This window comes from Cloeon dipterum, chromosome 3 (genome assembly GCF_949628265.1).
Source record: "Cloeon dipterum chromosome 3, ieCloDipt1.1, whole genome shotgun sequence".
Taxonomy (NCBI): domain Eukaryota; kingdom Metazoa; phylum Arthropoda; class Insecta; order Ephemeroptera; family Baetidae; genus Cloeon; species Cloeon dipterum.
Genome location: NC_088788.1, coordinates 26,130,131 through 26,141,690, shown reverse-complemented (window position 1 = coordinate 26,141,690; position 11,560 = coordinate 26,130,131). Strand labels below are relative to the sequence as shown.

Below are 11,560 nucleotides of genomic sequence, written 5' to 3'. Positions count from 1 at the left end.
GTGCCTACATAATTTATTTTTATTATTCTCTATTTTCTGCAACTATTTGAGTATTGTACCGCACACATGGAAAAAAATTAGTTTCACCGGGCTGCACATCTCGCCAGTTCTCTACGAGAATCCCATTCCCGACCCTTAATATCGCTTTGGCAGCTAGCGGCAAAACTGGCAATTAATTACACATTGATCATCAATCTATTATCATTCACCAGTTAAAAATGTTAACTACGTACACTGTCCTTTCTTTCAACTCATCTTTATTTATCTCACGCATTTTCCAGCAAAATACATAATAATTCTACTAAATATGACTGTGGAAGACTTCATTTCAATGCAGACCTTTGAGACCCTCATGAGAGCACTGCAAGAACACGCAGCTCAAAATTTCAGCAGCATTAAAATTATTCTGGTTTCTGGAATTGCAGTCTTCTTCTTTTATATGCTTAAAAAATTCGAAAGTAAGTAAATTACATATAATAGATTCACAACTTAAATTGACAACCTTATATGTACTTATATGTATGTATTTATGAATTTACTAGTTATCCTTAACAAAAAGCATGAGAATGCATTCATCTACAAAGTGAGAGCTGAAAACAAACTACTTGATGAGGTCTTCGTCTGCTCAACTGTAACTGTGGTCTTATGTATCAAAGGTTAATATTTTACAAATATTTATGTACTTTCAGCTCTGCAATGAGCGCCAGCACATGAATCGGTGCTTGAGTTTAGTTATGAAAGCTCCAAACGTGGTCAATATCCCTCGAGAACCTTTTGGTTCTACGCCTTTCCTGGTAGTTATATTCCTGAATTTTTCTAATTTCTATTTTAAAATCCTTGTAATCTAATGGCAGAATGTTTGTTGGGCCGGATGCACTCCGCTGGTTCGTTTCATGCTAAGAAACGGTAGTATTATTTATTTTGCCTTATGACCGCGATATAAACGTGTCGGTTTTTGTCTTTGAAGGAGCTAACCTCACCAGAAAGACAAAGAGTGGAGACTCAGCTCTGCTGCTGGCAGTTCAAGCCCTGATTGACTTTGATGTAGATTCTGCAGAACTACGGCTGTTGAACATCCTCCATTTAAAAGGTACTGATCGGCGGAATCCAGGTGGCAGTTAATGTATTTTATTTGTCAGGATGTGATGTGAATGAAGCCAACTACAATGGCTACACTGGCCTCCACATGGCAGCTGCAGCAGGCAATACCAATGTAGTCAAGTGGCTGCTTGACCACGGTGCAGATGCCTCGTTGAAAACTTTGAAAGGTGAAACGGTGCGTCAACTGGCCGAGAGCAAAGGTATGCTATATTTAGGAGCAAGCTTTAATTGTTTCTGAAGGCGTTCTATTCAATGTAAATTTATGGGTGACATCGGATATTGTGGCCAAGCAGCTGTCGTAATCGGGTGCGCGGCTATCTAAAGTGATTGCTGGCGTGGCTGAAAATTGATTTTTATGTATTTTTGTTTTTAAATTTTTCGCAAATTCCTATTTTGTGCTACTTATTATTATTAGTATCTCATATGGCCTTGCTTTCTGTTGGTTGGCGCAATTAGCTAATTTTATGCCAGCTAACCCAATATTGGTTTATTTACAGAGATTATGATAGTTAATATTTAGGTTTAAAAGCATTTACTTTAAAAATAGAGGTCTTACAATCAGCTAGCCTGCTAATTTTCAGTCACGTGGTCAGGGTTCGCAAAAACCCGCATTTTTCCGGAAAAACCCACTGCATTGCAAAAAACTGTTTTTTTGCGGGTTTTTCTGCAATTTTGCGCATTTTTCCGAAACACATGCATTCTTATGGAAAATAAAAAATTCTCATGATGGATGACCAAAAATAGGGATTTTTCAAAATCACCAAAATCAGTATTAGAGCCACTGGTTCCTCCAAGAGACTAAAAATTTTAACTCTCTGCATAGTTTTCTGAAATTTCAGACTCTTTTCAAGCGAAAATTGACTATTTTCGGGTTAAATTCGGAAAAGTGCGGAAAAACCCAAGACTGGTGGGTTTTTCCAGCCGGTTTTTTGCGCAAAAAACCAGTGGTGCATTTTTGCGCATTGCAAAATTGGCGAACCCTGCACGTGGTCAGCTGCCGTCATTGGGCTAACAATAAGTTGTGCCGCAGCCACAGGTTTAAAAAAATCCGAAATTGCGCAGCTGAGACCTCTATTTAAAATGATAACTGCTTTTTGTGAATTAAATACACAGGCAGGATTAGGGATAATCAATTATTCAGAAATTTTACGTCCAATGAATTCGATAAAGAATTTATGCCATCACCTTTTTCGCAAACTGTAAAATTTTTTGCTAGACTCTTAAGGCAATTCTTTAAATCAGGTCACTTGGATGTGGTGCAAATGCTACCGCCGGCTTTAACACAAGGAAGGCGTAAGCTAGTTTTGCGTGCTCGCGAACAGTGAAGGAGGTGCTCTGGTGGAAAAAGCAAATTGCAGTGGATTGGAATGCGTGTGTATAGTAGTGACAAATTTATTTGCTCTTTGATGAGATAGAAAACGTTGTGCACTGAGTAACATTGAAATATAAAATAGCAGCAGTAGCAGACAACATACACCATGGCGTGTAGTGTGCGTGTTAATTTGATACATTCGTAACAAGGAACAATGTACAACAATAACTGTGTTTAATAAGTCTTCAAATATGAAGAAAGTGTTTGTGCTGTGTAAATAGATGCACTATTTCTTTTTTCAAGATCACATTGGAACTGTAAGTTTAGAACAGTGGAGGGGACAGTGACACGCAAAAATTGACTGGAAATTGAGAAGTTTCTTTCTTTTCTTTGTTTGGATTTTATCATTAATTTAACTTGCATATCGCGGTGATTGTCGTAAGAGTGAGAGAATGTAAAGGGCGACAGGCGACAGTCCACACGACACTGACTGAATTGTTTGAAATACGCAGATATGAAATTGCAATTAAATTGTCATTTTTTGTTCAATCTTTGATCTTAATTCCGCCATAAACGACCGCAAAATTTTGATTGTATGCACATCCTTAACACATCCTAGATTATATCAAATACATATCTGTCTGGTGAACAAATCCGACTTAATTTATTCCCCGTGCAATGTAAAAGAGCGCGCGTGTTTATTCATCTCAGCATGTAATAACCATGATCCTTGTATAAATATCGAGAATTCAGTTGGATTTATTTACAAAGTATTTTTCATAGTAGGTACAAAAGGCACACCATAAAATACTGTTATTTACAAATTTGTATATTATGCTTACATAACAGCGTGGTCTCAAGTACATTTTATAAATAGGTTATTGCAATGATGATGCAAGCGAATCTGGTATAATTTATCTCTCAACACCAAAGGAGGTATGCGCAGTAATCTTTTTCATAATACATATTTAATGCTCTTTACAACCAGACAGTCAGATGGTAATTTATATTAATTATTAATTTGATCACGACATCCAGAGTATATAATTGGTGTTGCTAACACATACAAATTGTAAATTGCAAGACTGTGTGTACACTGAAAGCTCTTTATCTTGTGGAGGTTTAGGACCGCCGCGGTTCCAGCTTGTGGGACAAACTCGTCAGCACCCTTTGGTTGTCTATCACTCTCAGGCAGCGGATGTACGCTTTCACCTCGGCTTCGTTTTTCGGAGACGGTGGCTCAAATGATGCTGCAGACACACAAAAATTATCATAAAACAAGGCGTTATACAACAAATCGGATAACTTCAAGCCGCTAAAATAGCGCCGCTGCCGTTTTTCTGTGTAACGATCGAGTCATGAATTATTCTTGGTAATTAAATCTGGTACACTTGCCTGATTGGGACGTCCTGCAGTAGCGAATCGTTCGCATGGTTTGCGCAAGCATGTGCATTTTTTCAAAGTTGACCAGCCCATCGAGGCACGTTTTGTTTCCCTCGTGGGTGAAAGTCATATCTTTGAGCAGCAGTGGCATGAACGGCACTACTGGGGCCCTCATTTTGCCTACCACCATGCGGTAGGATCGGTGGTTGCGGCTCGGGTCGATCAGCGCCTCAAACTCGGTGAACGCTTTCCTCGCCTTTGACGGCACCCGGTCCCAGGTTTGCGACAGCCGGCTGATAGCCAGGTTTGACAGGCCCATCACGACTGCGCAGAATGCATTCAGGTTCTGGTATTCCTTGCAACTGGAAAAAGTGCAAAATTTATAGCCTTAGAATTTTTTTAAATTTAGTTGTAAATATCCAGTTATTGGCACAGGGCACCGTGTTGAGGATTAATTTATTAAATCTGTAACAACCTAACGGTTACATAAAAAGGCAAAGCAGGAAAAACCTATATTTTTATAATGATTTTGACCTATCACAAATAAAATAATAATAACAATTTATTTACTAAATTTTAAAAATCAAATATATAATTTTTAGGGCTAGACGATTTTATTTCTGAGCTCGGAGTTTTCAAGAGATTATCAAAGGGGCACACAAATCGTGTAATTTTAAGAAATTTTAAACAATATAAAACCATAGAACTGGTATGTCACCTTCCCGGTCCTCCGGTCCTCGGACAGGGATAAAAAGAGCAAAAAAAAAAGATTGTAAAACAACCTCTGCAAAACAAAAATTCGGTTTTAATGCTTTAAATTTCTTGATCTATTATGCCACTTTTGAAATGTTTAGCAAAAAGAATTAGTTCAAGAGAAGCAGCAAAGACTTGTAAGAATTGATTGTAGGATTAGTGTCGCACGCATTATGCGTTTAATAATAAATTCATTCATTATGCCACTTTTATTCATTATGAAGTAAAAACCTATGAAAATCTCCATTCTTCATCAAGTTTAAAATACTGAACATATATTAAATTGGGAGGTTTTACCGCTTTTTGTTAGGATCGTGAATTTTCATTTTTATGATTTTTTTTAAGGAAAAGACGTCAGTGTTTATTGACTACCTCTGTATATCTCTACTGCAAGAAATGTTAAAAAAAAAACAAAGAATAAGAAGATTAAATTCTGCATTTGAATATTATAGAAAATAAAACAATTCAGACTTTTTGCACAAAATCATCTTTGAAAAATCATCTGCCGAATATCCAAAATAGAATTGATAATAACACAAATACTTACTAAGCTGCCAGTTTGATAAATTTGCGAACAAGCTGCACTCTGCGGCTGACACTGGACGTCAGGCAGATTTCTGTGACCACCCAGAATTGAATTTCGTTAAATCTGCGCAGGAAGACATCTAGATTGGAAGTGATTTTTTGGAAGTGGTGCCGCCCAAAAGTGTGGTAGATTAACTCGTACTGCGAAGGAAAAATCGATTGGAGTTCTCTACTGTTTTTTTTATTCATTATGTCTGGGCATTTACCTCGTGCACTGCACAGAACAGGGACCAGTCGAAGAGGGTCATGTGGAAGGCCAGTTCTTTGGTGCTGAAAAGCTCGAGGTCACCAACCGACCCTTCTGTTGGCGTTTCTTGATCAGGCAAACAAGTCTAAAACAGCTCAATGTTTAGAAATTCAAGAAAAAATAAGGCGATTTTCACTGACCAGAGCTTCCAGATGCTCCTTTGGTGAAACGAATATTCTTCCGTTCAAACTAAGTGCAGTTGGAACGCTCACATCACTATCTTTAAAGACAACTCTTTCTCCTGGAGACAAAAATATTCTGATTATCATTGAAACTGCCAAGCCAAATATAAATCAACCTGAGGATTTGACTTCTACTAAAATGAGATCATCATGTTTCAAGCCCAGCTTGTCAGCGGCGCTGACTTTGACAGTTTCGGCGTTCGAGCTGAGAGGGAAGCGGAGGGTGCAGTACGTGTGGTCGGCGCAGTAAACCCGGAATATAACTGCGAGAGAAAAAAAATCAGATTCAGCGTCAGAAACTGGACGTTACGAAGTAGTTACTGTCATCCTGGGGCCGCATTCTGAGATCTCTCTGCGTGTCCGAGCCGAATGCCGAGATGGGCTGCCCACCCGGCGGCAGCTTCCACTTTTGGGACACACTTTGTGTGGTGCTCCACTGCGCTAACTCGTCCATCACCTGCGTCATCTTGGCATTCTCGTCCTCCATCTCCCACCTGGCGTTGTCGTCGCTCACCTCCCCTGAGAGCTCCTGCATCAGTTCAAAATTAGAACAGGGCCTTTCCTTTATCACGGTGTGAATTAACCTCCAAGAACGCGAAGGCGCTCGGCTCCTCAAACACAGGATGCCTGATGGTACTGACCCAGCGGTGAACAAAGTGGACCACCCTCCTTTTACACGCCACCAGGAATTCTCGGTCTTGGCTTGGAGAGTCGATCCTATAGGTGAGCTGACCAGTCAAGGAAAATAGAACATAAATATTTTGCACACAAATTCCTACTACTTTCATCCCAACCAAAGAGATATAAAATTTAAGAAAATCCCTAGAAAAGAGACGAAACAAAAGTTTGAAATTTATATTTTAAATTATTTCCACGCATGATTCATCCAATCTGAAATATAGGTTTACTTTGCACACACTCTTCAATAATTGCACTGACTCAATTAAATTATTACATAATTTTCACTTCCTAAAAGTTGAATTTTCCCAGTTTGTTTTGATATTATGACAAAGTGATATATGAAAAGGATATTGTCTGGCCAGCTCGGTGACCAATTGGTGAGTGGGCATAAAAACGATGTGGGTGAGTAAAAAGTCGTCCAAGAACGGATCGCTTGGTCCCTCTTCTCTGGTTTGTCCTATTCTACCGTCAAGTCTCGTTTCAAGTAAATGCTCCAGCATTTTTTGTGGTGTCCCAGCCATCACAGTGTATCTGCAAAATGCAACATCTCAAATTAGAAATGCGAAAATGAATGGGAAGTTAGTAATTCTACGCCTTTAACAACGTGCGAATTAATTTTGAATCAGTGATTAAAAGTAAAGTGGTGAATTAGGGGGATGGACTGATTTGCGGTCTGAGCGCTCACGTTATCCACTCGCAATAATTGCGTTTGTTGAATCAATTATTGATTGATGCAAATTAGTAATTTAATATTCTATCAGATTTCTCACCCTGTTTTGTAGCATTGAGAATAAGAAAATTGACAAATATATGGCTCAATAATCTGCGTTGATTTGAAAACCAGCAGATGTGATTTAATGGTAGAGAAAATTAATGTCACACATTCTCATTCAGTAAAGCTATAGATCCAACACACATCACCAGTCGTTGGAAACAATCAATTAACTGCACTCTTTGCTGAGTTATATTTTAAAGAGAAGGAGTGACGAAATGTTGTGAAACCCCACCACTTGTTCCCTCTGCGATAACACTCTTAAACTATGTCATAAAAATATTCGTAAGCTCAAATATTCGACTTTTACTTAAAAATGTTTCAAATAAAAAATCAGCGGTCGTGAAGGCCGCAGCTGTTACCAAATTATGAGGGTTTTATGCCAAAAAGTGCTTTTTCTCTATTGGGAATGGCTTTATTATCAGCAAAATTGGGAGAAACACACGCCGAAAAATAAATTATAAGAGAAATAAAAATCTTCCTGCGTGTGTTTCTTTCATTGTTGCTAGAGTGTATAATGATATTTAAAAAAAGTATTTAAAAAATTACTTGAAGTGTGAGAATGCATTGGTGGCTGGGGAGATCTTCTCAAGGACCAGCACGTCCCTGCCATGCTCCTTGAGGCGCACAGTGTTGGCTTCGACGTCGCGCAGGATGCGATTGAAGTTGTCTTTGTCGACACGGAGAAAGTGGCAATTGTTCTCTCGCAGCACTATCGTGGCCGAGCGCGGCGCGTCGTTGATCAGGGCTAGTTTTCCGAAGTCGTCACCCTCCTGCAGGGTGGTCACCACGCCCTTCCCATGAATCACCACGTTCACCGACCCTTTCAGAATGATGTACCACGAGTGGCCCTCGTCGCCTTGGTGAAATACTAGAATTTTGACGTTGGAAGTTTGTTGATAAATATTTGACTCGTGATGAGTGTTTCATCAACTGATGAATTTTATTGCTTTTCTGCTTTTGAGCTTTCTCAAATGACATTAAGAGGCCGTTGCTATTTTGATGAATTATAATGTTTGATGTTATTTTGAAAAGCATTACTCGTTTCTTGAAAGCATTATTAATAATTTCTCTATAATTAAAATTGGAGAGTTAAAAAGGCAGTTTCCAGTTGTGATTTATTCTAAGTTGTAGTGCATAACAGAAACAATTAATTTCTCATGGAGAGTTTTCGGCGACGATTTGTCCGCAGTATTTACAGCAAAATCAAAAAAGCAACTGTCCATTGTTCTTATCATTTTTTCCAACCAAATATTGACACAAAACTCACAAACAGTGCCAGCTTTCTGGTGCGACTCGAAGATGATGACTGCTGCCAGTTCGCGCTTGACGGAGTTGGAGAGGTGCGAGAGCGCCTTGATGTGCAGCAGCTCCTCGTAGATGGTCTCCAAGTCGTCCGAGGTTCTCTCGTGCGTTCTGTCACAAAGCGGGCAAACAAAGCCAGTCAGATTAAGTGAGTCAGCGTTGGAAAAACAAAGAGAGACTCACGGTTTCCTCAAGATGAGCCGCATCATCGCGTCTGGTGCCTTCTGTGTCAGATAGGCCAACGCATCCTTCAGCTCGGCCTGCGCCTGGGCCTCGTCAGCCTCTGTTGGCGCCACACTTGCGCCGTTCTCGTCGTCCTGCCAGAACCGGTACAGCAGGAACTTGTCCTTGAACGGCTGGTCGCGAGAAACTGAACGCGACCAACGCAAATCTATCATTATTTTTGTTTAAAAGGAGCATTATTTTCTATACTCATTTCATTAAAATGCTTATCAATAAAATCATGTCTAGAACTAAGCACTATATAGCAACTTTGGAAAAGAAAATCATGTGGCAAGCATCCACTAAGTAAGTAAGACAGTCTTGTGTGAAGGAGTAAATTATGCAACCAGTCGGTCACACCTGTTGCACAGGTTGCATAGCCGTGGTGAAATAGGGGTTAAATCATTATTGAGATTTCGACCCACCGTGTGAAATGACGCCCTCCTCGAGAAGCACCTGCCACATGGCAGTGGCCTGCTGCCTACTGTGCACGCCGATGGTCATCAGCCACTCGACCAGGTCGGTGCCGGCGGCGCATCTTCGCAGCACGCGACCCGTCGACGACTTCCGCTCCCTCAACAGGCCAGGAGCCTTCAACTGCAGCAACGTGTGTAGCACCCAGCCAGCTCGAGAGCCATTCTAACACAAAAATTTATGCTTTGTCAATGAAGTACTATATTTGTAGTTATAAAAGCGAAACTTTGGGAGCTTTTAGGAGACGGCTGACTAGATGGGAGTGAAAAAATCAAACAAAAATGATTCAACGGAAATTATCTATTTCCAGTCATTCTGCAAAAACATTATTTAGGCGTGCATCAAAGCACTTAACTCAGTGAAGGCTAAAAAACTAGTAGACCATTAAAAAAAATATAAAATGAATATTTTAAATTACAATAGAAAAATCAATTTTAAAAATGATTTTATCCTTCCGAAAAAACCTTACACCTGTTTCGCGAATTCCACCCCTTATCAGATAAAATTGGGTTAAAATAGTAACACCCATTTTATTGGAGTAGAATGAGTAAAAGTACAAAAAAAAAATCATTACACATGTGTCCATGTACGATTATCGCGATTTTAGCTGCTTTGAGTCCATACGGCACACACCTAATAAGGCAAGGCAACATTCTCTGGCCAAAATTTACATTCTTTCATAGTTTGCTTGAAATTCAAAAATTTTCCAACAGTTCTAAAATTGTCTCACCCAACATGTCAAATTAAATCGGTTTAATTACCCAGTTTGACTCATTGCTGCAAATTCATTACCGTTCTCGCAGCGTGTCTTATCCTGCGGGATAAGTAAGTTTCCCGTTTAAGTGTCTTGCAGGGTGATAAATGCCGTTTTAATTTATATTATGAGTAGAAATTGCAGTTAAAAGTACCATCAGCAGTTTGTAAAGCGACACCATTTCAGCAGCAAAGTTTGCACGTTGCGTTCAGGATGATTCTCGCAGAGCAAGCTCGACCATTTTCAGTTCGCTTCCCGTGGCAGTGAAAGGAGCTGCGCGCCGCACACTTACATCCCTTAATATCACGGCATGCAATTACTCGCCCAGCGCTTTAATGACGAGCCACCACCACCGCCGCACACAATATAACGGTGTCGCCTTTCCATTAGAGGCTGCCAGCGACTTCAATTATTTCCGTGGCGAAAGAGGCGACAGCCTCGGCGCAAAAAGCTACCTTTCAAACGAACCTCGCGCTCAGAAGAAAACGCTGCTCATATCGCCCCAAATTCCCAGAATAATGATGAAAGGAAACTCTTATCACAAACATCTTTTGTAAAGGGGATCGTACAAAAGGCGTTTGATAATCTCATGCTTTCAACAGCCAAGAATTTAATTAGTTTCTCAACAAGCACCGCTCTGATGATGCTGTTCTAATAAAGCAAATTAACTTCATTGAGTTGAAGACTAAAAGTCACTTTGTCTCTTTTTCAAATATATCATTTTAGGTTTTCAGTCCCATTCATGCTGCTGTTGTTATCTTTGTTGCTTCACACGGGAGTAAACGAAAACGATAACTTTTTAGTTTCGCACGTCAAAGCGAGGAAATAGTTCATGTTTATTTTGTGTTTTTGTAGGTAGCTCAATGCGAGTTTTGGAAGAAGAACAGATTGATGTAAAAGATGACTGAACTATGAGCTGTTTTATTTTATTTATTCACGAAATGTGTCACTTTCCGCTGGTTAAATTCATCAATTCAAGAACTGGAATATTAAAAATGTGGACTGTCATTTTATTAACTGTTTAGCTCCTAATCTGCACTCTGTGATCTCAGATTTGCAAAAATTGAAACTCTCTCTCAGCAAGATATAGTCCTTTTTAATAAAGTTTTCGGCTAGAAGTGTCTTTCCTGAACAGTAATAATGTATGTACAAATTTTAAAACAAGAAATTCGGTATTGTATTGTAATACCATACTTTTCTCTAGCTTCCTGAAAAAAATACCAGAACAATATTTTCCACTATGCGTTTAATAATAAATTCATTCATAATATTTTCCACTAATATTTTCAACTCTTCAAAAATGCTATGTTAACAAATAGTATATTTTGCATCAAAATGTGGAAAATTTCTATTAGCTATAATTACGGATGTTCAATTTTGTAAATATTTACCCGTTACATGAACTGTTACATTTTTAAAAATAAATAAGTCTATCAACGAATTGTTTCACAACAATCGGCCATCATTTTTTATTATTTTTACAAAGCAACCATCAATAATTGCAAAATATGAAGGTAAAATCTTCCTAAAGACCATTAAAATTTTGAAAAATTCAGCTAAAACGTTTTTTGTTGTATGGAAAAGTTACAGTTTTTGCCGCCGAGTTACAGTTTTCGCCACCCCTAATTTTACATGGGATTCTCGTGAGAACTGGCGAGATGTGTAACCTGGCAGAAACTGTAACTTTACCATACGTATATTAAATTAGACAATTTTATTAAAATAATATATAGATGTACGTGAAAATGGTTGACTAAAATAAAGCTTCATAGGTTTGAAGCTCTCGGAA

At 38.9% G+C, this 11,560-nt stretch overlaps 2 protein-coding genes across 3 annotated transcripts in view; one reads left to right on the top strand and one right to left on the bottom strand.

Moving 5' to 3' along the window:
• Positions 1-23: 23 nt before the first annotated feature.
• Positions 24-2,962, top strand: LOC135939370 (ankyrin repeat family A protein 2-like). Its single transcript, XM_065483704.1, has 7 exons — positions 24-458; positions 543-631; positions 690-794; positions 855-906; positions 968-1,090; positions 1,140-1,301; positions 2,344-2,962. The coding sequence occupies exons 1-7, from the start codon at positions 308-310 to the stop codon at positions 2,424-2,426; spliced, it is 765 nt and encodes a 254-aa protein (XP_065339776.1). The 5' UTR covers positions 24-307; the 3' UTR covers positions 2,427-2,962.
• The window catches only part of Epac (Exchange protein directly activated by cAMP), a 53,328-nt gene continuing 44,231 nt past the window's right edge, over positions 2,464-11,560 (bottom strand). For both annotated transcript variants that reach the window (XM_065483696.1, XM_065483697.1), the window contains 13 exons: positions 8,969-9,182; positions 8,505-8,691; positions 8,287-8,432; positions 7,566-7,887; positions 6,596-6,775; positions 6,148-6,286; positions 5,885-6,092; positions 5,680-5,826; positions 5,522-5,622; positions 5,341-5,466; positions 5,097-5,275; positions 3,809-4,158; positions 2,464-3,663 (listed from right to left, as the gene is read on the bottom strand). In XM_065483696.1, coding sequence (XP_065339768.1) covers positions 3,536-3,663; positions 3,809-4,158; positions 5,097-5,275; positions 5,341-5,466; positions 5,522-5,622; positions 5,680-5,826; positions 5,885-6,092; positions 6,148-6,286; positions 6,596-6,775; positions 7,566-7,887; positions 8,287-8,432; positions 8,505-8,691; positions 8,969-9,182 — 2,427 coding nt within the window. In that variant the 3' untranslated portion in view covers positions 2,464-3,535. The remainder of the gene's footprint in view (positions 3,664-3,808; positions 4,159-5,096; positions 5,276-5,340; positions 5,467-5,521; positions 5,623-5,679; positions 5,827-5,884; positions 6,093-6,147; positions 6,287-6,595; positions 6,776-7,565; positions 7,888-8,286; positions 8,433-8,504; positions 8,692-8,968; positions 9,183-11,560) is intronic.